This window comes from Miniopterus schreibersii (assembly GCF_964146895.1).
Source record: "Miniopterus schreibersii genome assembly, chromosome: X".
NCBI lineage: Eukaryota > Metazoa > Chordata > Mammalia > Chiroptera > Miniopteridae > Miniopterus > Miniopterus schreibersii.
In genome coordinates this window covers 4284349-4310558 of record NC_138104.1, presented here as the reverse complement: position 1 = coordinate 4310558, position 26210 = coordinate 4284349, and the positions used below count along the sequence as shown (strand labels likewise).

The following is a 26210-nucleotide window of genomic DNA, read 5'->3' as shown; positions in this document are numbered from 1 at the left end:
AGTAATCTGGACGTTCAAGAAAAGAAGACTCATCAAAATCCATAAAACTCTCTGTTGCTAATACTGTAAGTTTTGAATACAAGAAGGCTGATGGCACTTCCTACAGCTAGATGATTAATTCATAAAGCAATTTGCTTAAACGGCACCCTGTGGCTGATGACCATGGCAGTGATGTAAGTAAGAGCATACCAAGTGGTAAAGAGGCAAGTTCAAGAGAAAGAGAGCAGTCACTTCCCATTGAGAAGAATATATTCGCTTAAAAATACTGCCAAGAAATTAGAAAACACACACACTTCCTATCATGAAGAATTAAGCATACCTTGAAATTTAGAACCTCAATCTGTAATACCTGTGGTGATGTTACCAGTAGTTTCCCTTGGCAAAATCACTGAACTGTTCATAGATTAACTACAAAAATTTCTGAGTCACTGAGCATTATAGCTTCTATATTTAGCTGTATTTCCACTAGAAGTAATGCAAAATCCATTTCCGTTGTTAAAATGACAAACATGCCTGCTCATCCTGCCACTTAAATATCAAGTTAACATAATGCATATTCTTTATGTAATAACTGTTCAGAAAACAATAGAGGGCAAAAATGTAGAGTTGCTCAAGTAATCCAAGGTTTTATCCAAGAATCACAGCTTCGTGACCAGCTTAAAGGTGAATGTTTCTCTAGAAAAATCAACCTGAGAAACTGCAAAGGTGTGAGATTTTATTTGATGAGATGTCATCTCAATTCTAATCAGATATACTAAATAACTTTCAAAACAAAGTAATAATAAGAACACTGCTAAAGGAAAAACACAAACAATTGCTATTGTCAAAATGCAAGCCAAGATCAACTGTTGAATAAAAAACACACAAAAACCCTCCTTCTATTTTGGACATGCCTCTCTAATATCTATAATCCAATACATAAAAAGGTAAATCATTAATAGCAACTGTAAACTACATTATAACAAATAACTAGGGAAACAAACCTGTTGTGAGAATCCGCATAAGAACTGGTACAAAAACTGTGGCAAAATGAAACAAAGGTTCTGTGAATAAAATGGAGAACAGGGTTAATGTCTTCACTTAACTTTGTGAACTAAAACAGGAAACTATCGCAAATGGTCTACGGTTAGTCCTAAGCCCTTCCACCACCAGAAGGCAATAAGCCTCTATTCTAGAGCGGTAAGGGAAGAACTCCAAAACAAATGACTAATTCATATTAACACTAACTCCTGCCCTACCAACCAAGGCAGAAAAAGTCTCACTTAATGAGACCTTGCTACTCCTCTTCTGGTGAAGAAATGAGATCACACGATACAAGTACCTAATAGTACCGCACCTTAAATGCCAATTAGATTTCCAAAATCATTATGAAGTGGAATGACATAAAGCTGTAAGTGTATACAGGGGAGCGAAAAAGTAGGTTTACGTTTATATGGAAAAAGACATGCAGGTTATGATTATTACAATAGCTTTATTAACTGTTTCATGTATTCACAACTGTAAACCTACTTTTGCCTGTCCCGTATTTTAAGTCAATTAATGCCAATGAAGAGTCAGTAAATTATTACAATGTTGACACTAACAGTGTCAACTAATGCTTTACTGTCTTTATCACTGCCTCATCAAACAATCAGCATATTAATTTTGATTGTTTACTATATGCAAAGGTGGCACTGTAGGTAACACACACACACACACACAAACTTCTTATTCCTAAGGGACTTAATTTAATTGGTAGAACACTAAACACAGATTTTAAAAATTCAAGCAGGTAATTCATAAGGCACTAAAAGTTACTAGGTGTGGTTCTAAATACTGAAATTAATGTCTTCGGGCCAAACTACCAGAACCAGTATTTTCAAATGAGTGCTATTTGGTCAAGGCAGGCTGTGGCCTTATTTGAGTGCTGCTTGTCACCTTTTCATGTTGTCTCTGGATTTGTCTTTGGGCAGCACCTTAGAGAGCCCATTTCTGAGCCATGTCAAAAAACCAGTCTCCTTCCTTCTGTCACACATTCTCACTTAGGTAATTTACCAGGCTGGGAGACTTGAGGCTGTTTTAAAAAATCCAATGTATCCTCAGAGGATGAACATCTGCCACAGCTGAGGATAGATACTTAGGTGAATATACTACAGGCTTTGGAGGATGTTCCTAAAGAAAAGTGCTATACCTGTTTTGAATTAACTCCTACAGCATCAGAGTAAGTGCCATAGCTCCAAAGAGCTCATCACCTAGAAGGGTAACACTCAGTTGTATATATCAATTCTAGTAGATTGTAAAATATTGTAGGTAGCGTTTCTAGAGTCATAATTTATTCTTTTTATTGAATTTATTGGTGTCATATTGGTTAATACAATTATGTAGGTTTCAGGCATACAATTCTACCGTGCATCATCTGTATATTGTATTGTGTGTTCACCACCCCAAGTCAAGTCTCCCTTCATCAGCATTTACCTCCCCCACACCCTCTAAGTTCTAAGGTTGGAGGAGGAGTTCTGTGGGGATTATGGGGGAGCTTTGTGGGAAGGGGAGGTGTGACTTTCCCACTAGGATGTAATTTCCATGAGAACAGGGACTTTGTCGGTCTTATTCCATTATGAATTCTCAGAGCCTAAAACAGTGCTTGGCACATGGTAACACATTCAAACATTTGTTGATTGAACGAATAGAGAAGTTAGCATTTGAACTAGGTGCTAAAGATGAACAGGACATGTTGATAGCAGGAACCAAGGTAAGGCCTTACATATTTTAAACAGATAAGGGAAGACTGGGTGAGACTATGGGTGCCATAAAAGCCAGACTAATCCTTAGACAATGGAGAGTAAAGTTTCTGAAGTGTAGTTAAAAAGTTGCATTTTTCAAACATTAACCTGGCTGAATTTTGCAAGGTAGACTGCATGGAGAAACAGAAAGCAAGATGATCTGTCACTGAAGTACTCCAGGGGGGAGGCGATAACAAATTGAAGATGCAGGAAGGCTTCTTAGCTCAGTCAAAGAGGGCCCAAAGTATTAGAAATCATCTTGGGATGAACAAAATAAACTGATGAACAAAATACATCCAGAGACATGGAAGCATGGAACAGACTGACAAATCTCAGAGGGAACGGGGCAGGAAGAGATTAAAGAATTTATATGTGTACACATGGACACAGACAAGCGTGTGGTGAAGGCCTGGGAGGGGGTGGGAGCAGGGTGGAGGGGCTCAGTGAGGGGAAAAAAGGGGATGTCTGTAAAAAAAAAAAAAAAGAGGGATGCCTGTAATACCTTTAACAATATAAATTTAAAATTTTAAAAAAAAGGAATACTGTCAGTAACTAAGAGATAATGGGCAAAGAGATCCTAGTAAGACAGAGGGCACCACCTACATAAATAATCCCCTCAACTGGGAGCCTTCAATTACAGACCACTAGTAAACATTAGCTATTTTAATGCTTATTTTGTTTTCCGTAACAGAGTATTCCTTCCATCTGGTGGCAGCTGAATGAATTGCAGGCCAAAATTGTAGGCAAACCGAGCCTCTGGAATTAGGGATTAGACTGGTAGGCAGATATCTGGCAAATCTTCATGGGCTATCATACTAGAGGGAGGTAAGAGAGAATAACAACCCATCTCCACGTGGGGCTGTTAAGTTACTGAGTCCAAGGCTGGACAGACCCTAATCATGATGTACAAAGAGTCCTGGAATTAGAGTAAATAAAGCTATTGTGGAAATCTTGTTCTTTCACCTCCTAGCTGACTCCAAAGGCAAGTTATATAAGTCCTCTGAGCCCTACTTTCCACATATTTTAAATGGAAATAATACTAATTGCCTCACAGGAGATATATGAGGATTAAATAAGAAAAATAAAGTGTTTTTGTCAAACAGCAAAGTACATTACATATACTAGGTTAATTATCATTCTTAATCATCATCGATGTTTGGCCTGGATACAAGCTGATACTGGTTAACAGGGTCACAGTAAATTTGCAAACCTGAGGTCATGGTTATATACATTTTTTGAAAATATGAAGTTAATAACACCTGGGCTTGATCACAGAAAACTGACACACAAAAGATGTTTCTAAGTTTTCCCTCCTGTGAAATATAGGGTATCAAACACCCTGTTTGAATCATTTAGGAGTGGTATGTTAACTTGATAATATACCTATAAACGAATCTAATTAAAATATTTGCGCTGCGGTGGCTCAGTGGTTGAGCATCGACCTATGATGCAGGAGATGGTGGTTTGATTCCTGGTCAGGGCACATGCCCGGGTTGCGGGCTCGATCCCCAGTAGGGGGTGTACAGGAGGCAGCCGATCAGTGACTCTCTCATCAATGATGTTTCTATCTCTCTCTTTCCCTCTCCCTTCTTCTCTCTGAAATCAATAAAGACATATTTTTAAAAATCTCTGATAGGTGCTAAAAGACAATCAAGGTGTTGTTGGGGAAACTACCTCAGTGTCCAATCATGGGGAGCTGGGATTTTGTACAATTATTGTGTTTTAGATGAATATTTAACTGGGTGAAAAAATGTTCACAATATATTAAACAAAAAGGGCAAAGTGAAAAACAATGTTTTGGGGCTGACTGCTAATAGGTTTGGGGTTTCTTATTGGGGTGATAGAAATGTTCTGGAATTAGTGGTGATGGTTGCACATCATAGTGAATATATTAAAAGCCACTGCATTAAAAGAAATTTCTGGTTCCAATTCTATAAATAGGTCTTTGTTTTGCTGACTACAAATTTCAGCATGAAGACAGCAAAAGAAACACGAAAAAAGGAAGGAAAAAACCCCCACTATGACTAAATTGAGCCCATGCTGGATTATACAGTCTTACGTTACATTGCAAGTATTTGATCACATACCTTATAGAAGAAATACTGTACAAGGTGTGCTATTCTCACATAATATAGATGTCCATGAGCCAACAGCAGTTTTTTTAAATGTTTAAACTTTGGAACAGAATAATCGCTATTCCTGGATGCTTGGCGACCTTCTTTGCCTTTAATACCTAAAAAAAAGAAAATCTCTATAGGATGAGTATTTTATAGAATAAACAAACCCTGGATTTGTTATTTTCATATTTTCAACTTGCTTACAATTCAATTGTATAGTTTAGCTTAGTTTTACTTAACCAAAAAGTGCTTTCTTTAACAATGACAATGAGAATCACCAATAAATAGTAAAACTAAGTTTAATTGATAATTATCTATTTATAACAATATACAACAATTAAATAGGATCATTATTTTAATCATTATAAGGCAAAAATTATCTTGAAAAAATTAAATCTGGAAGTTATTCTAAAGCCACTTAGTGTTTAATTGTGCATGGTACTTGACTGGGTACAATATGAAAACAAATCAGAGACCTGGGATTTGTGGTCTAGGAGCTCAAAACTAAAAAGTTACAATGAGATGGTGATGTTCTTTCACTGAATGAAACTCTCAGTAGTAGTGCAAACTTTTTATGAGCTCAAGGAGCTTTGGGCCATTTCCACACTGGATAACTAATGAGTAGAACTAAGAGTTCCATACAACATAGGGGTAGCTACAAATGAAAAGAATTTGGGAATCCAAACTGCAGTACATGAATTCCCAAGGTACTAATTCCACTATTTCTAACCCTTCCAAAAAAAACACACAAAAAAACACCTTGCTGGGGTGTTAGGATTGCTGCCTACCAGCAGGCTGACAACGGGGGGGGGGGGGGGATATAGGTACAAGTTGTAGAGAAGCTGTTTTTACATGCCAACATACAAATTCAACACTACAGCCCAAACCACTCAAAAATAACTCCATGTGGAAAACCAGCTAAGCAATGATTATTTCTTAGTACCAAACAGTTAAGAATCTCAAAAGATATAGTATAGCAACATAAGCAGGCAATCTGGCCAGGAGCAGAAAAATCAAATTTCATACATGCTTTCAAAATGAGATCAACTGTGCTGCAAGTAGGTTTGGGAAATTCACTTTACTTGGCTCATATAAAAAGATCCTCAACTTTGTAATGCTACATTCCCCCCAGGAACAGGACTTTGGGATAGACATGTTGCATGATCAAATGATGACCTTCACTCAATTAACAATTATCATTCCCAAATTCAAATTCAGGATGAGCAACCAAAACAATCTCTCTAGAATATAAGACCACTCTACCAAAAACCAATACTGATAACTTACAGCTGCCATCTCATTAGATGTTTCTTACCTATTCCCACATGGGATTCCAAGATCATACTAACATCATTGGCACCATCACCTATCGACAGTGTTATTGGGCTGCCTTTTAAATTCTTCACCATTCTGACAATCTAAACATTAAATACAAAAGAGGTAAAGAAAAAGTCAAAGCCAAAAGTGAGATTGTTCTACATTAGGGGTAGATGCCTCATTCACACTTAAAAATTGAGGCCTTGCAAACAAAAAGGGAGTTTGTGCATATATATATAACAGTATCGAATTTTCAGAGGCAGAACATAGCTTTTCAAAATGTAATACAAAGGAGATGACTTTGGGTGGTGAACACACAATATACAGTTGATGTATTATACAATTGCGCACCTGAAACCTATATAATTTTATTAACCAATGTCACCCCAATAAATTCAATTAAAAAATGTAATACCAGTGTCAACTTGTTTCTGGTTCTGTGAATGTATGAACTGTCACAATCTCTGCCTCTTGCCTATATTAGAGGCCAACATGTTTCCCTTTTTTATCATTGCTTCATGTGTCCTTTCAGATCAGGTGCTGAATGTGTGATAGTGGAGACCAGAAAGCTGATTTGGGGTATCATGCATAGGGCCACCAGAACAAAAGAGGGAAGTTAGAGAAGAATGTTTTTGGGAACCTCTCCCTCTCTCCTCCCTGACACTCCCACTTCCCCTTGGTGCACCCCAACCCTATCCCCAGGGACTTATCTAATGTTAAATTCTTGCAGTCATCTAGCTGCCAACTAAATTTCTCCCACTGCCCAACATGATTTCATCTCTCCTATAGGTAGCTGCATTTTAAAAGGGAACACCTTAAAGGTGGTGAGATTTTCAGAAACTATTTTGAGATATGTGTAAAAAGCCTGTCACTATTCCTTGAGTATCTCTTCAAGGTGTCAATGACACATTATCTCAATGTTGTGTTCACGGTAGGTACCGAATAAAATAAATCTTCTGGTGGAGTTACTTGTGGGAAGCGTATTGGGTAAGCAGCTGTCCCTTCACCCTACGTTTTAAATAATGACTGTTTTATGTGTCAACCCTCAAAACTCCTTGGAATCTAGCAGCTTTTAAAAGCTTATATAATCCAGTAGTTAAATAATGCCTTGCAAAAATTCTTTCCTCATGATTGCTTTCAACAGTTAACATAAATAAAACCCATTTTAAACATAACTGAAGTAATTCAAAATAATTTATATAAGCCTAAACCAACCCACAGTGTTTTTTTAAAACAAAATTCAGTCAGGTTTTATTTAGTATTAAATAGCATACCCCCAAACCCACATCCAATTCAGTTTAACATAAAAATGATGGTCCTGTGAAATGCCAGCTTTCTTCCAATCCTTCCTTTCATCTGGGTTCATTTAAAGAACTTTATAAGACTGTCAGAAATTATCTGTGAGTCAAAGACAAAAATAAAGAACCCAAACTAAATCGACTTTTTATGGGGTACAATACTCGTTAAACTAATTGTACTTGTTAAACTATGTGCAGTAATGATTTGCACCTCAAGGAAGAAAAACTGCAGCCAGGAAAGGCAATGAAATTATCAAAGGTGACAGCTTCTGCATGAAAATATAGATTAAAAACAATAAAGCTTGTCCTTGTGAAAACAAAAGATATATGGTCATGGACTATGAAATAATGAAAGATTTATAGATAAACATGGATTTTTTTACTGAGCTCCAGTTCACCTGGATTAAGAGTTTCTCTTCAATCTCTAGCATAGCTTCATGAAAAAGAAAGCAATTTACCAAAAGATATTTATTGATAAAATTTAACTTCATGTAATTCAATGCACAAAGCAATGTATAAATTCCAAAAAAGATACAAGGCCTGGTCCCACACCTTAAAAAGCGTATGATAAAGTAGTAGAGATAGGGAATAAATACAAGAATTAGTAATCAGATTAATACAAGATAACAGTATGCAATAATCTGTGCAAGGGAATATATAACATTATAATCTAAGGTGTCCACATAAGAAGGCTGATGATGTCAGAGAAGGAAGAGGACACTATATGCCACAGTGATCAGGAATCACTTTACAGAAGAGTGATTTGATCTCAATCATAAAAGATTGGTAAAATTTGCATGAATGGGGGAAATGGCATTGGAAGAGTATTCCAGAGAAAGAAAATATCATGTTCTAAGACATACAGCCAGGTAAGTACAGCATATACTCAGCAAACAGACCTGGCTTGAGCAGATCAATGAGTTTTCATACAGAGAATGGACAGTTACACCTGGGGCCAGATCAACAGGGAGTGATATTCTGAGAGTAGCAGCAGGGTGCAAGAAGAACAGGAAGAAAAGGCAAGACTGCAGGCGAAGTTAGGTGGCTAGTTCAGGTGCACTTTAATTAGCTGTTAAAAGCCTAGACCTGGAAAGTAATGGAAAGGAAGGAACGGATTGAAAAGACAACGATGTATTAGAAAACAGACAGAAATCAGTGACTGAGACCATATTATAGGTAAAGAGCAAGGCAAGTCAACAGAGATTTAAATGTTTTTAATCTAAAAACCTAGAAGTACATTGAGCTCAGTAATAGACATAGAAATGAAGGAAAATGACAGCTGGGCTCTAGAGAAGGTTGAGTTGATGTAATAATGACACACCCAAGATGTATTCAGTAAGAAGCTACAGAAATAAAGTAAAACCGAAAGATTTGGACTGGAGAAGTGACTTAAAAATCACCTATATGGCCATGACAAATGAGTACGTGATAGCCCAGAAGTGACAATAGTGAGGAAAATAAAACAGACTGAGGACTGCACCACAGGGGGCTCCATATTCTGGGTGGAAGAACCAGCATGGGGTCAGGAATTCAGGCACCAGCCTGGGCAATGGAGTAGTCAAAACCCAGGTGAGTAAGCTGAGCACCAGTGACTGTAGGGAGAAAAAGGGGTATTGCCTCTTACTAAAGGGACAGATTTCTATGGATCCTGTTCTGGCAGGATGTGCTTCCCCAGCTAGGGCCAACCAGGGCTCTGAAAGTTGAACAAAAAAGACGAGCACCTGACTGTGGTGGGGATTGAGAGTGAGAAGAAAGTAGACAGAGACAATGCCCTAAATTAGGATGTGCTGTGCTGTGTGTGTGCATGCATGTGTGTGCATGTGTGAGGCAGGGGGTGGGCTGTATGTAAAGGAGAAGCGAAAGAAACAGTCATCCCCTGCATGTAGAGCAAGCAGCTGAAGAATCTGAAGAAGCAACATGAACACATATGAAAGAATACTCTACAGGGTACACAGCAGCGCAAAAGTATGTAACTGAGACTTTAAAGTTCCTTGGATCCAGTGAGTACAAGGAAGCAAGGTGAGGCAGATAAATGTGCGCTGGAGGAGCTGAAAAAGACAGCATACGGGAAGTGGTCTTGAGCTGGGTTTTATTATGAGTATCATTTTTGTTAGGCCAAGAAGAATTCTGAGAGAATTTCAGATGAGGAAATGATATGAGAAAAGCTTGGAAACTGGTAAGTGCATGGCATGTTGGAAGCACACAAAGGTGGAACAATTCACACTGGGTATGGGAGTTATGGTGGACACAAAGTATGTACACACACATTAAGGGCCAACAGGGTGAGCCCTGAGTACCACACTGAGTCCTCTGCCCTTCATCCTAAGAGACGAGGAAACTACTGAAAGTGTCTGAGCAAGAATATATGAGAGAAGTAGTGTTTTAACAAGATTAATGTGGGAGTGTGGGGAAAGAGACTAAAGGGGGAATTGTGAAAGTAAGGAGACCAAATCAAAATCTCTGTGTAAAGTCGTAAGGGCTTGGACTGGGCTAAAGGTAAAAAGTTTAAAAAGATGGCACAGAAATGAGAGCTATGACAAAAGGTAGAATCAACAGGACATAGTGCCTATACATGGAGTAAAGGAGAAGAGCAGGGTAAGAGGTAGTTGGGAAACTTAGAAAGCAAAAGAAAACTGGTGGCCCAGCCAGGAGTGGCTCAGCGGTTGAGCATCGACCTAGGATCCAGGCGATCGGGGTTCGATTCCGGGTCAGGCCACATGCCCGGGTTGTGGGCTCGATCAATGACTCTCTCATCATTGATGTTTCTCTCTCTCTCTCTCTCCCCCTCTCCCTTCCTCTCTCTGAAATCAATAAAGATATATTTTTAAAAAAAGAAGAAGAAAAAAAAGAAAAATGGTACCGGTAACAAGAATAATAAAGACATAAAACAAACTGGCCTGAAGGAGAAAATTGTAGGATCTGTTTTGAACACCAGAATTTAATGTGACAGTGGGGAATCCATATGGAGGTGGTGAGCAGGCAGCCAGAAATATGAGACTTAACAAAAAGGAAAAGTCAAGCCCAGAGAAAACTAATAATTAGGGGGAAGATAGAAGATGAAACAAAATAAAAAGACACTAGATTGCCAAGTAAGGGGGGAAAAAGTCAGGACTGTGAACCATCATGGAAACCAAGGGAGGAGAGTTTTATGGAGGGTATAATCGATAGTGTCAACTGCAGTGAAGAACTGAGGAGAATGGAAGGCAGTAAGATGGATTCAGCCAGGAGGTCACTGCGCTCCTCCAGGGGATTCTAGAGAGTAAGATGAGCAGAAAGAACGCATGCGACTAGGGTAGGCAGCAGGCACCAAACATTCATTAGAAAAAATTGGAAGGAGAGGAGCTGGACAGCCAACCTGAGGGAACAAGGTTGGTTTAATTCAAATTGGTGGGAAGACTCCTGATTTTGAGCACAAAGAGGACAAAGCCAGGGAAGATGTAATAAGGTAATTATGGCTCTTTGAAGAAGAAACAAATTAGAAGAAAAGTGAACATTTGCACATGTGTATGTAAAAGTCCCCAGAATGGAAAATTAACTAACATGCAGTTACCTGTGCTTTCTGTAACGGTGCCATCCGGCAGCAGAGCACTGCAGTGCACTTCATACAAATCTGAACGAAAATGCTTTTGTAATTGTTAGAACTTGAGTCATGACTAGAATTTAATATGAGGGACAATGTGGAGCCATCAATGATTAATCCATATTCCTGCTGTTCTGTCCATGTTCTGAAAAAGAAAAATAATGCTGTATTTGAATCTATTATACAATTCTATTTAGGAACCTTATTTCATTTCAACTATAAGAAGGAGGGTCTCACATAAGAGTCATCGTTAATCTGATTTCTGAACCTGAAGCAACTATCTCTAATAATGGCACATCAGATACTTCATCATATGTTTGAGACTCAAGCTGCCTATATAGATGACATTAAGTTATACTAAAAGGTATAAAAATAATGGACATTTAGCAGTCAGTTTCTGTATAAGAAAATGAAGATGAATTCTGGTACCTACAGGTCAAACTCTGATATAAGGACGAATCATCAGTCAATCTAAAAACTCCTTAACAATACAAGGAAAAGACTAAATGGCTGTGGGGTACATAGTCACAGAAGAGCTTTTCCTAATATTTTTGCCCGAATGACATAAACTGTCAGTACACCAGGCTTCTCAAATACGATGGAGTACCTAAAATATATGGTGTTCATTAAAGAATACCATGCAATGATATACGTTCCTTAAATAAGTATCATTTTATACTTGATTAGTGCTTCTCAGCTATAACCTTCCCATTACAATCACCTGAGCAGCTTTAAAAAATTGCCCATGCCAGAGGACTATCCCCAGACAAATTAAATCAGAGTATCCTGGGCAGGGCTCAGTTATACATAGGTAGGTTTTAAAAAGCTCTGTAGGTGATTCTCATGCATAGCCAGGAAAGAAAAATGTAACCAGTGCCAAGTATTTAAGAAAAACATATGAGGAGAGAACTGACAACTGAGAAAATTCTACCAATTAACACGGCATCTTTTTTTTACAGGGAAGAAAAAAAGTGATTAGTCAATGTTAGCTCAAGGAAACCTTGGGTGCCATTTGAAAACTACTGCAGTAACAGTTAAACACAGCTTGATCTCATCATGCGTTACATATTCATTTGTCTAATTTGATGCTTCTCAAAGTTTAATGTTTAAAAGAATCTTGTTAAAATTTCTGGGTATCTTGTAGATTCTGATCCAATACGTTTGGGGTGGGACATGAGATTTTATATTTCTAACAAGCTTCTGGTAATAATGGAGCTGCTGTTCTATGGACCAAACTTCAAATACTGAGAGCCTAATATGCCTCATCTATCCTTTATTCCATACTTCTTTGGTGTATAGTGTTAACACCATAATATTTTGTAGTTACCCATATTTTGCTTCATAATTTTATGACTGATTTTTTCACTAATTAAAGAGATATCACCCGGCCAGTGTGGTTCAGTGGTTGAGCATCAACCCATGAACCAGGTGATCAGGGTTCGATTCCTGGTCAGGGCACATGACCAAGCTGTGGCTCTTGATCCCCAGTGGGGGGCATGCAGGAGGCAGTCAATCAATGACTCTCATCACTGATATTTCTCTCTCTCTCTCTCTCTGAAATCAATAAAAACATATTTTTTTAAAAAGAGAGATATCACTCGTGTTCTTCTTAGCTCCCCTACTCACAGAGCTGACTTAATGTACAGAAAACAGTGGCTTAATAATCAAGCAATATTTGTAAACATCAACTATAACTAGGCCATATAGAAGGATGAAAAGAACTATTAACTAATCTTTCCTTGGAGAAAAGAAAATCTCCTTGGGGTGACAGAAACATACATGATAGACTACACCCAACCGAACAAGATATTAAACAGTCACTATCCAGTGATTGGGACAATAAATACACAGGAAGAATGGTGGGTTCTTTCTGAGGTGTGATATCTGAAACGGTGTAAATTGAAAATGCCACTTGAGGCCTTTGGTGCAAACTGACTCTGTGGGTAATGGAGAACCACTAAAGGTTTCCGAGCAGGAATGTGATATAGGCAGTACTTTACACTTAAGGACCACTTGTCTGGCAGAGGAGCTTAAAGAATTTGAGGCATGGGTTGCTACAAAATCTTATGTGAAGCACTACTGGTGAAAATGAGAACATGGATAAGGCTTGGTGGCTGATCTGAAGTGGAAGGGACAAAGAAGCAGAAACTGGCAGAGGTGATTTTAGATCTGACACCTATGTAACTTGGGAAAAGACTGCACCCACACAACTCTAAACAGATGAGCCAGGAAGAGGAAATGTTCTGAGCTGATGAGTTAAGTTTTCCAAAAGCCCTGGCTTTTATAAAAGTGCCCCAGAGCTGCTGAATGATGCTATGAATTGAATTGTGTCCCCCACCAAGTCCTATTTTGAAGCCCTAACCCCCAATGTGATGGTATTTGGAGATGGAGCCTTTGGGAGATACTTGGGTTTAAATAAAGTCATGAGGTGGAACCCTTATGATAGGATCAGTGCCCTTATAAGAGGAAGTCAGACACCGGAGCATCCCCTCTCTCTGCAATGTAAGGACACAGTGAGAAGGCAGCTTTCTGCAAGCTAGAAAGAGGGACCACACTAGATGTGAGAAATTATTTTCCACTGTATAAGCCACCCAGTCTGTAGTATTTTGCTATGGTAGCCCCAAGCAAACTAAGACAAATGGACAAGTAAAATGCATGTACTTTGGACTGTCTTTAGTAAGTATCATTTGGCTAAAGGAAGAAAACATTAATCATAAAAACCTGTTTATTCTCATTGATGACCAAATATCAGAAGAACAATGGCTGTTTTAGAATTGGCCATAGCCTCATGAATGTAGGATATTCATTTTTAAAGTGTGTTTAAACACTAGAGATGAGCATGCCAATATAATACAGTTGTTAAAGATATAGCATGGGCTCTGGAATTGGATAGACTTGTTCCATCCCTTATTAGCGCTGTGATCTTGAAAAAGTCACTTCATCTCTCTAAGCCTTAGTTTCCCTATCTGTAAAATGAAGAAAATTGGATTGCCTTACGGGGTTGTAGTGAATATTAAATGAGAATATTTATATAAAGTGGTTAACATTGTTCTTGGAACAAAGAGTGTGCTCAAGAAACGAGAACCTGCCCAGCCAGTGTGGCTCAGTGGCTGAGGGTCAACCCATGAACCAGGAGGTCCTGATCAGGGCATATGCCTGGGTTGTGGGCTCGATCCCCAGTAGGGGGCGTGCACGAGGCAGCCAATCAACGACTCTCATCACTGATACTTCTATCTCTCTATCCCTTCCTCTCTGTGAAATCAATAATAATAAAAAAACACATAAAAAAAGAAATGGAAAACAGTATTATCTTTGCATTTAGTGCAAATGCATTCCTGAAGAAGAAATAGATCTGTTTATGGCCAAGGTAAATTCCAATAATTGGTTTAGACAAGGATAAGCCTTGGTCAATGATAAGTATAGGAAAATATACATGTATCATTGAACTATTGTGGATCAGTGGCTTTCCTTGAGATTCTTAGGTTCCACAAGTTCTTCCTAAGCAGCTAGTTGAAAGCAGAGCCAAAGTGTCCATGTCAACAAGAATTCCGTTCCCTTTGGAATTCTGGGACATGAAAATGCACACAAAAAATGGCTCCAGGGTCTCAAAATACATGGAAACTATTAGAGATCAGTTTTATTACATTCCATTTAAGAGACTGGGAAAGATGTTTTTTTCCTTAACAGGGACCAGGCCAGAATATCAATGCTAACTACCCAGGCATTAAGAAACTGAACTAGTTTCCTAAACCTTGAGAAGTGCGGGGTTTTCTTTTAAACTAAAGGAGGGATGGAAAGTGCCAAATAATTTCAACTGGGCCATTAGCCACATCCTCAGGGAAGGTTTCAATTTACAAGGATAAAATGTCTGCAAACAAAAAATGACAAATTAAAAGAGTTTCCTGCATAAGCAGCTGTCATTTACATCTATACCAATGTCTAAATATAAGAAACTGATGCACTTTCTTACTTTTTAAGGCTTCTAGTACTTTTAGGAAATTCATGCACCAACTTCTTACGGTATTCTATCAACAATTCATGTAATCGATCTTCTTTCCTTTCACTTTCTTCAATGGTTTTTGTGGTCAGTTCCAAGAGCTCAGTGCTGGTTTGGAAAAGGCGGCAGGCATAGCAGGTGGATTTGGCTGTCTCCATCTTATCTCCAGTAAGCACCCAGACTTTCAGACCTGCCGCATGCAGAGCTTCAATGGTCTCAGCTGCTTGATCTTGTAGCCTGGGAACGCAAAGGAAACCTCATTATCCTTGAAAATTCCTGACAGAGATTCTGCAAGAAGGCTTGTTAAAGAGAATATTTTTACAATTCATAGCATTCTGGAGTCCTGACATGGTATCACAGTTGGTTTTCTTATGTATCCTCTACTCTGAGAGTGTTCTCTTTGGCACAGTTTTACTTATTAAAGTGTATTTCAAACAATGAGGTTTAGAAAAATTCATGACATCTCTTGATATAACTGGTACCCTATGGCACATTTGAGAATCATCCTTCTTAGCTAAAATGTTCAGAAACTCACCAAGCATTTTTTATTCAGTCACATTAGCATATTACATTATATTTTATATCTCACCACACAGATACTTAACATGGTTCAAAACAGAAAGGGCGAAAGACATTCTAATGAAATATTGAGGGAAGTTAGTGAATCCCATCCCTGAGGAGCTTTAAGAGTAGGAAAGCCAAACATCCAGAAAGAGAATTTAAACATAATTCTAAAGGGGGGGGGATAAAAGGAGACTGATACTTTCTTTGAGTTCATTTTGGCAAGAGAAGAAAAATGAAATTAGATTAAATGAATTTCATTAGAATTTCAGTACCTTCCAATGTGGCTAAATATATGTTTGTAACTTTTTGTTTGGTTAAGTCTCACAGTTGGCACTTATAATATCTAAAAAACTTCTACAATATTAAGGGTCTAAAACTTTCAGGAAGATCAATGCTGAAGCCCTACAATCATGTCTGTCAGAGCTCAGCCTATATAGTTAAAGCAAATCATTTATAAGTATGCAAAAACAAGCTCTAGTCTGTTAAACCAGGTTAGAATGACCTCTCATGTTATTTGCTCTACACCTTGAATTTCCTCTTTGCTCATCTCTATCAAAATTTTACCCATGCTACCAGGCACCAGCTCAGCTCAAATGATGCTTCCAGCACAAAGCTCCCTACACCTAATAAGATTATTTCATAAATATCTGCAGAAATAAATGGATGGCTTAGTAAATATTCAGAAGACATTAGTGATGACAGATTTATTCTTCTAACTCACAAATAATTAACTTAATAATCATTCCCACTAATAGTTCAAAATCTGGTGTGTAGACAAAGCAAAATCAAAGATTTTAAAACTTGAGACTAAATTACCAATCTGAACAGATACCACCCTAAATAACTGATCATTAAAATAACAAGAATTTTCTAGTTACTTGTCTTCCACTGCAGTGGCTCCAATTAAATTCATGTTTGTCTCAATATCATCAAAAACCTTTCCCAATTTTTCTTCTCTGTCTTGTAAGGCCATTTTTGCCTCCATGAGCTGTCTGTCAATTCTTTCATAATCATCTGGAGCAATTTCTTTAAAGGCTACACAAAGTGTCCGATACCCATCCTAGAAGCAAAGTAGGAGATCTCTAGTTATCCAAATAATAATAGGGGGGAAAAAACACTATCTTTAAATACTATTGCTTTTACCACACAGAAGAGAAATTCTGACATATTTTTAGTTAAAAACAACAACAAATTACAACTAAAAAGGTAAAATTCAATTAAGTTCAAAATAAAATAATTATCTATGGGGGTAAAACAAAGCAGAACATAATACAAAGATTCTTGAAAAGTAGTTAAGGCTCCAAATTTTAAAGAGAAACTTGCTCTAGAATAATGTTTTCTATTAAAATAAGGTAACACTACTACTAAAGCTCCAAATCTAAAAATAGACCATAAAAATAAGCTAAAATTCACTTAAACAGATATTTAAATAACAATCACATAAACACAGTCATCCCCAGCATTTCTCGATTTCTTGAGGGTAAGGGTGTAGGCTCACCATTGCATTTTGTTCCACATGGGCTTTAGTTGCCTCAATTTCATGATTTTGCACCCTGGGGAAAACTGTTGAGTCAGCTCCTTTACAAAAGAGAAGTATGTCTCCTAAAATAAAAAGCCAAAGTACTCAACTTAGAATTTTAAGACTTGTACTGGACTTTAATAACAGATGACTATTAGGGTGGACACTCCTATCCAGCTGTTATGTGTCCTAAGCCTGCCTTGTAATACTCACCCAAATGGATGAGACATGCCATTCACCACCTCTTAAGACCAATATGAACACAAATAATAACTCAGAATTTACAACATGCACCCATTAAAATACTTCTTTCTAGTGAATCATGAAAGACTGTTCTTGAGTTAAGAAGTGCATCTGAATTATCCTTGAAAATGTTGTCAACCATGGTCTAAAGAGAACGTGTGGCATCTACAGATGTCAAGGACCAAACTCAATCTCAAACGAGATAAAGTTATTTTAAACTATACAAATTAGCTTTTAAACAGTGGTTTGACAGATTTTACCATAAACTTGAGAACAGCTTTGGAGATAATACTTGAGAATACTTTGTACTTGGTAGCACAAGTACAGCTTTATATCAGTCCATGTACCCAGGAAAGTAGTAACAGCTGACCATTAAGAAAGACACTTCATCCTTGTAAGGCAAAAGGCTGAGAATCCAACAAATTAAAAAATAACAGTGTTGCTCTGAGATTAAAGCCCTTGGCAGACCACTTCCCGAGACATCTCACCATTTGCAATAGAATGCATATGTGAATGGGCACAGGTAAAAACAGCAAGTATTTCAAATGCTGTTTTGTTTTGTTTTTCATTTTCTCTCACACATCCAATTTGTGTAAGTCATAAAGCAAATTGTACATTCACATAATGAAATAATTTTCATGACTTTGCAGTCACACCAGAAATTATGAATACAATGAGATATGTTCCCTCAAGAGTCTGCCCGTATCTTTCCCATTCCCACATTCAGGAATTTGCAACAGATTTTATGCTAAAAATTAAATTACTAGGAAATCAATCAAGGATATTTTGAAAAAAACACCTGCAGACAGACATACACACACAGAAACAGATACAGAGGCTTCCAAGAACCAGCAAATGAAGCAGGAGTTCTCCACATGAGTCTTGCTGAAATCGAGCAGAAGGCATTCCAACCACCGTGGCCCCTCCCAGATATGGGGAACCCTGGGATGATGGCACTGGTTCCCTTGCAAGCAAAGAGCAAGCTTCTTTACTCTGTCAAAGAGGCCAGAGTGCTGAAGTAAAATTACAATGCTCTTTCACACTAGACCGACCATTGGTTACCTCTAGCTCACTGGCTCCCAGGGAGTGTAAAGCAGTGGGGAATGAGGAAGGTCAGAGATGGACAACCAGCAACTCTACACTCAAGGACTTTATGGCTAGTAATCACAGTGATTGGTCAGTACCCGGAACACAAAAGTCACCCTTTCAGTTCCTGTTTGGACAACCAGGACTGATGAGAGTTCGGTTTCCAAAAAAAGGCACACACTGTCATACCAGGGGTTCTGCCACTGACAATCTGGCAAACTGAACATTATGTGCTTTCTCATATAAGAAAGCTACTGCTTTACATGAACCTTAGGTAATCATGTACTGATACATTTAATGTTTTCTTTCTTAAAATTGTTGATTAACATATAAATCTAAAAGGGAAAAAGAAAAAAAGTCAATTTTTTAAAATGCATACCTGCTTGAGTCCTCACAATGACACTCATACGACGGCGGTCAGAATCAAAGTTTAAGGTATGAAGAAGTTCATAGCTTTATGAGAAGAAAAATGAGAAAAGTAAAATACCTAGACCACACTGGGAAAAACAAAACACAAGAGAAACATCTTAAGATATTTAAACATCTTAAATGAACAGAACTCTCCTCTTTGGGTAAGGTGTGCTGGTTATGTGTACAACTGGTGATTTCCATTGTGAAATGCCTCTGCACTGAGAACATGCTGCCAGAGGACACCACTGTTGGTAAGGGGTATCTGTATCTTCTCATTATGTCACTTAAAATGGTAAGGGTAGCCTGGCATTGAGTAGAGGGAAGAGCATGTGCAAAGGCACAGAAGCATAACATATGGACCATGGGGGGCAATATAAAGTAGCCTACTAAGGCTTGACAGCTAGTTGATAGGGGAATAGTAAGGGCGGTAAGCAGGGGCTGGGAAATGAATAACACTGTGGGCCAGAGATTTGGGATTTTATCCTAAGAGCAACAGAAATCCATTGAAGGGTTTAAACAGTGGAATATGATATGATCAGATTTGTGTGTGGATGGCTGAGCTGTATTAACCAAATGAAAGGATGCAGAAGGGTAAAAATAAAAGTTAATTATTTTAAAAATGTGAGAAAATATTTTCTTGAAAATAAACAACTTGGATATAAGCATTTGACCTAAAAATGTTGATCACAAAGCTTATTTTTGATGGAAGTGAGGAGGTCATTGTTTTGGGATATATGTGTATAAAACATCAGCATGTAGCATTTCATTTGGTGTTGGCAAAGATGGAGGCACTGTTGTGAACTGGTTAGAATCTGGACTGATGATGACTCTGGGCTTTTGGCAGTCAGGCCAAAGAGCCTTCCTCTGGCTTCTAAGCATCTCTCCCCAGAGGTACACATTCCTCAAGCACATCTACATATATTACAGGTTTGTGAGATGGGTCTCATGAGATGCTGGGGGCCAGAATGTAAGTCAGGTAATTAAATTCCAGATGAAGAAATTTAAATTAATCACAGAGCCTAATTCAAATCTGCTATTAAGCCAAAGTGACTTTGTTCCTTGGGATCTCTGTAGGGAAAGACACTAATGCATTAGAGTACTTGCCCTGAGGCTCAACCCTGAGCATCTAGAAAAAGACAAAGCTTCTGACATCAAAGCTGCCATGATTGGCAGGGCTTGAAATCCCAGTTATGGGTTGGGTTCTAGACAGAAGGTTTCATGCATGCCCACTAATTTTTCTTGTAGCATGTGTTCGAGACCTAAAATGGTATTTTAATTTCTGAAAGTCCAGGCAGACTCTCATTCAGGCTACTGGATCCATATGTGACTCAAACTGGAATCATGTCCCCCTCGAATCTCAGTTTCTGCCATTCTATGAAAAATGCCTTTCTCCTCCAACTACATATACATAAAACACTGAACTGGGAGAGCAGACTCCTACACTTATAAATGCAATCAGTTTCCTTTGCTGTCCTTACTAGATTCAATTAAGGTTGACTATGGGGTTAAGAGGTGACAAATACACAGTTTTACTTACTCTTCTATTTCTTTTCTTTGGTTCTCTACTCTCATATGGCCATTGTGAATTCCTAAAAATGTGAACCCATACCTGTCAAAAACAATAAAAAAGACATTTGTATATCTCTAAAGAATGATTTATTTCCTTTGCACTGGGGTTACTTGAAACCTTTTATTGTTTTCTTCTCTTTCATATAATCTCAATCTATACCTGTATTTCCCTTTATTGGCTGAGAAGATAACACACAGCAAGTCAATGCCCAATCACAAATTGTAACCAAAAAAGAGGCAATTTGTAATTCCAATTCTGTAACTAACATACTGGGTGACCTTTTAGTCACTTAATCATCTTGGGCCTCATGGGTAAAATGGGACTGTCATTATCAAATGATGGCAAAATTGCTGGGAGCACTTCATAAATAACATGTGTTGTACAAAAAGTGGCCGCTGTTATGATCTGCAAAATATAACAGGAATGTTTAGATTTCTGGCTGGTATCCATGAAGAGTACTGCAAGTTATATCTATGCATTACTATTTTCTTTTCGCTCTTAATTGGTTAGGGTTTGGAAATTTTTCATAAATTTTCAGATAAAGGAGTCTGACTTTTTATTAAAGAACAAGTATATTTATAAGATAAGGTTATTGAAGCAAACAGAGGGGAAAAAAAATAACTCCTGTCCTGTGAGTTCACTTTCTCAGGACAAGTACAGGAAGTGTTTCACTTTTTTCACTCTTCAAGAATGCGAATGTATTTCTCTACAACTTATCTCAGGGTTTGAAAACAGCTTTATTGAGATATAACTGATATACAAACAACTCCATATTTAATGTATGCAATTTGATAAATTTGGACACATGCAAACACCCGTGATACTATCACCACAATCTAGATAAGAGACATATCCAACACCTCTCAAAGTTTCCTTGTGTCTTTTGTTGTTGTTGTTTGTGCTAAGAACACTTAACGTGAGATCTACCCTCTGAACAAATTCTGAAGTGCTAAAATACTATATTGTTAACTATAGGTATGGTACTGTACAGCTAAAACACTGTATTGTCAACTATAGGTACAGCACTGTAAAGATCTCTAGAACTTATTGACCTAGAATAATGTAAGTGCTTACTTTTTAGCTCCTTTCACCAGAGCTATTTCATCTGGTGAAGAGGCCACATACGTTAATTCAGCTGATTCTGTAGCTCCATCAACAGCATCATTTGTTTTAATTTCTACAGTATGGCATAAACACAAGGCACGCAGAAAGAGCTCTTCTCGACTCTGTTAACAGGAAAAAAAACCGACCATTATTTTCACTTTGATCACTTGGTAACTAGTCTGTGAACAGAGAAAAGATACTGTGAAAGTTATAACCTCTAGCAAACTGAGTTAGCAGAAATTTATAAATTCTTAATACTCAATTGGGCTATATATCCTCCTAGTGCCTAACAGCATTCCTGGTTCCCAGCTAACATACGGAGTAGGGGCTGTGTTAACACATTTGGGTTAGTGTAGTGCCACCTAATACCAAAGCAGTGACATCTTCGTGGTCGAAAAGAGTTCATTCTGTATCTAATTCACAATCTGGCAATACCTCAGGGGCAGGGAGACTCTGGTTCATTTAGTGCCTAGACACTCCTGGGACTTGAATGATTTGAATAGGTATCATTCTTGGAACAGCTCATATTTTAAAGACAATCGCACAGACAGGGAAGTGAAAGTTTTACCCAAATGCAATTTCCCATAATTCTACTTGTTTAAAAAATTCCAGAGGTGTTAGTAAAACAAGAAAGGTGAAATGAGAGAAGAAACAAATGGTTATTCAAAAGTCTGTCATAGGCTAAAATTCCTCATTTCCACTATGCAGGGGTAACACATGCATACACAGACTGATTTCTCAAGGTAAAATGGTAATGCAGAAAATGCCACCTTATCTGCTTTATCAAAATATGTTAAGGGTCCATCAGTTTGAGAGAGTCCATCAGTTTCCTGAATTACACCTTTATACTTGTGCCCATCTATGCAGCATTCAATGAATTCCATGCTGTTTTCAGTGAGTGTTCCAGTTTTATCTGTAAATACATAGTCCACCTAAAAACAAGGACACAAAAGTACATTTTAACTTTGTTCAGTGTGATTAATTTTTAGTTGGGTATAAGGCAGAGCAATTTTTGTATCCATAGAAAATATCTTTTCTAAGACTTCTTGTCAAATGTCAGGTAACTACAGAAGCAATATTATCAAATGAATGAGAAATGAACGAGTATTTTTAAGACACTGAAACAGTATCACATGTCTAAAGTAGACCTATTCAAACACAGAAGATTAATAGGAAGGAAGAATGTGACTATTTTATCAAAGTAAAAACCCTTCAATTTAACACCTACCCATTTTGATGTAAAGAAGTTACATAAGAAAACCAATTTTCCAAGTCAGAAACAAGAATACACTGACACTTATTTTATGCCCGCATATGCGTGCACACATGCACACACAAATATATACATACACTTGATAGGAACCTAAACTAACTGGGATATAATAAAACTTTTCCTTAAAAAGTAAAATATTCTATAAATACATCGGATTGAAGTAAAATGCATTGTTTCACATAATATGCATAAGAGTTACAGAATACAGTTGGGACAGGGGAAATAATAAAGTTAAGTTACTTAAGAGACACATTAAGTCAATAATGATCAAAAACAGAATTGAAATTTCTTTCCACATACTATGTAGATTTTCAGATACGCCTCAAAAAAGTTTCCAAACAAACAAAAAAAGCACTGAATTTTATGATAGGTTCAAGTACAATATAAGCATACTTTCATAAATAATGGGGGGGGAAAAACTATGAAGTAAATTTTCCATGTAAAGTAAGTCATTTTGAGCATTTCCACTTTATCTCAGTTTTTATCTCTCTTCTATTTATAACATCTGGCTTTTGGAAACACACAATTTTATCTCCTTTTGGCAATTTATGCTTAAATAGTTAAAATTATGGGCTGACAGGAACAAGCATAAGCACAAGATTAAGGTTTCTATTGTGTAAGGGAGAAAGATGAACTTCAGCAATAGTTGCTTTCTAATTATTTTTCAAAGCTTTTCACGGTAGCAGCACGGTACCAATACAGCATTCCAATCTTCCTTTTCTTCCTCTTAGCCGGCCAAGTTTGAATTCCCTCTTTAAATTAATCCAAGTGGTATGATTCCTGTGTTGTTAGGTTTTTTTCCTAGTTAAATCGAAGTCTTTGGGGCTTTTTTTTTCTGATCAAAATTATCAACCTTCAATTTCCCCTAAAGGTTGTCCTGGGTTGTAGCACCTCCTATACTACGGTGGGGCTTAACCCATTAAGAAATCTTTTATGAGGGTCAAAGGTGGTAATTTTAAAAATATAAAGTGCAATTGTTTGCCAATATATAATAGGTTCTGCAGTATGGCTCTCTGTGCAATTATTTTCACGGGTAAAGGCCAACAAACTATACCCTAATATAGTAATTATCAAACTGTAGTGTGCTTTGCACTTATGTGGAGGGCTTGTTGAAACTCACATTGATGGGCTCTATCCCCTCAGTTTCTAATTCAGTAGCTCTGGGGCAGGGGCAGTTAATGTGAATTTCTAGTAATTTATCAGGTGGTGTTACTGCTGCTGGTTCCTGGATCCTCCTTTGAGAATCACTGCTCTAATACATACCCTATACTCAGGAAAGAGGGAGGAGAGGATTGGCTATTATTGAAAAGTATGTATTCTCATATTTAAGGGAGAGAGAGAGGGCTAAAGAGTGAGAGCCTGCTGCTTGCCTCTGACTCTCAACAGCCTCTTCCTCTTTAGTGGTGGGTTTAAACCAGCTAAAAAGAACCCTCTCTATCAATACGCTCAAACCCATCCTTTATGGATAGAAAGCCTAAAATGAGATAGGTGTTCTAAGGTAGAAAAAACCCTGAACTAAAGGTTGAACACAAGAAATTGCCTTTCATAGTTCAAAATTGGTCAACAATGTTCATACAATTCAACCTAATGGAACACTTGGAATGGAGTCTTGGCTCCAGCATCTACTAACTTTGTTATCTTGGGAAAAATCTCTTCATCTCTCTGAACTTTAAGTATTAACCTTAAATATCTAAACCTGCTGCACAAGGCTATAAAGAATACAAAATAAAGCTCAACAATAAATATGTTTATAAACTATGATGTGTTACAGAGATGTTGATTGTCACTGCTGTTGACTTGAGCAAAATTACACAGTACTGAACTCTTTCCTTCATCCCACATTCCCTAATTTTTCTCAATTATTATGATCACATTGCTATAGTTAGGTATGATGTGTTTTCCCAACTAAATTGTGAAAAATTTGAGGGTTTCTTGTTTACTTTATAATAGTAACCTCAGTACCAAGAATATATCCTACATACACAGAAGCTCAATACATAGCACTGGACTGAATTGTTGGAATCAGAGTATATACTCAGACACAACATTAGGCATAGCTGCAAGACTAGGAATAGATACAAAGGAGGCTATCCCCACAGGTTTTTTTCCAAGATTGGCTGAAACCATTTGGTTGTCTAAAAGACTGATGTCTGATCATAAAAAAAGACCAATCCCTTTCCAACTGAACCGAGTAGTCTACTTCTTTTTGTTTCTCAAGTCACACACTGTTGTAAATATATCTTTCTATTTTTAAAAATACCAACGTAGGTCACTTTAAAAGAGTTAAGGAAGTGTTTGCAATGATGTTGATGAGAACTGACACTGTTTTCAGCAACATAAAAAGCCCTACAGCTCAGCCGGGAGTGGCTCAGTGGTTGAGCGTCGACCTAGGATCCAGGAGATCAGGGTTCGATTCCTGGTCAGGGCACATGCCCGGGTTGTGGGCTCAATCAATGACTCTCCCATCATTGATGTTTCTATCTCTCTCTCTCCCTCTCCTTTCCTCTCTCTGAAATCAATAAATATATACGTATTTTTTTAAAAAAGCCCTATACATCTTAAACTATGATTCATTAGAGAGGAAATTGATTATATTTCATTTTGTGTGTCCCATTCCATTGAAAGCTAAATGACCTAAGAAACTATTTCAAGACTCCTTTGCATTTTCATTCGGGTTGCTTTGACATATATTATCTGCTAATGATGGCAAATTGTTTTTTTCACTGTATAAATTGAGGTGGTGGTCTGGCTATATTAACTAAATGATAATCATACCCAGAAAAGCAGGTTTTGGTTGGAGAAAGAAGTGCTGGATGAAATGAAGACTACAGTTTCTTTTCACTAATCAAATTTACCAGATCATTCCCCAAAGCTCCACTTTACTTTCTGCAGTGTGAATACAGTCTAAATGATAGGGATTACATTCCCGTAGGAAACATGGAATCTGCGGAGGTGGAGATCTGAGAGATAAGAGTCTCTTCTAGTGGAACCTGGCCTGGATATCCTGCCTGTCTCTGGTGGGCATTAGGTATCACATGTGGAAGATTGGCTGTTTTATTTGCAGTAGCCTCGGGCTAGCTAGCCAAGTTCATCTTTGGGTAGGTTAATTTATACAGCTAGGCACTAAATCTCCTCAACTAAATCAGCTGTCAGGGAAAAGTTCACCAGAGGTGGGTTTTTTAACTTAATTTTTGTTTTTCATGCAAAAATGCTACAAATTTATGACTTTTATAGGGACTAGAATAGTTCTACTCATATAGCTCTGTCCCTGGATGAAAACCTCTGGTTTAAAAAGGCTAAGGTCAGCTATCGCAGCTGAAGTCACTTACAAAAAAATCTTCTGGGAATATCTGAGGGGAAAGTATTCAT

General features: G+C 37.6%; 1 protein-coding gene across 8 annotated transcripts in view; it reads right to left on the bottom strand.

Moving 5' to 3' along the window:
- The window catches only part of ATP11C (ATPase phospholipid transporting 11C (ATP11C blood group)), a 144095-nt gene that overhangs the window by 27420 nt on the left and 90465 nt on the right, over positions 1-26210 (bottom strand). For all 8 annotated transcript variants that reach the window (XM_081126277.1, XM_081126279.1, XM_081126283.1 and 5 more), the window contains 11 exons: positions 22339-22500; positions 21539-21690; positions 20432-20503; positions 18863-18936; positions 17134-17237; positions 16514-16695; positions 15045-15308; positions 11045-11219; positions 6195-6297; positions 4850-4995; positions 984-1043 (listed from right to left, as the gene is read on the bottom strand). In XM_081126277.1, the coding sequence (XP_080982403.1) occupies positions 984-1043; positions 4850-4995; positions 6195-6297; positions 11045-11219; positions 15045-15308; positions 16514-16695; positions 17134-17237; positions 18863-18936; positions 20432-20503; positions 21539-21690; positions 22339-22500 (1494 nt within the window). The remainder of the gene's footprint in view (positions 1-983; positions 1044-4849; positions 4996-6194; positions 6298-11044; positions 11220-15044; positions 15309-16513; positions 16696-17133; positions 17238-18862; positions 18937-20431; positions 20504-21538; positions 21691-22338; positions 22501-26210) is intronic.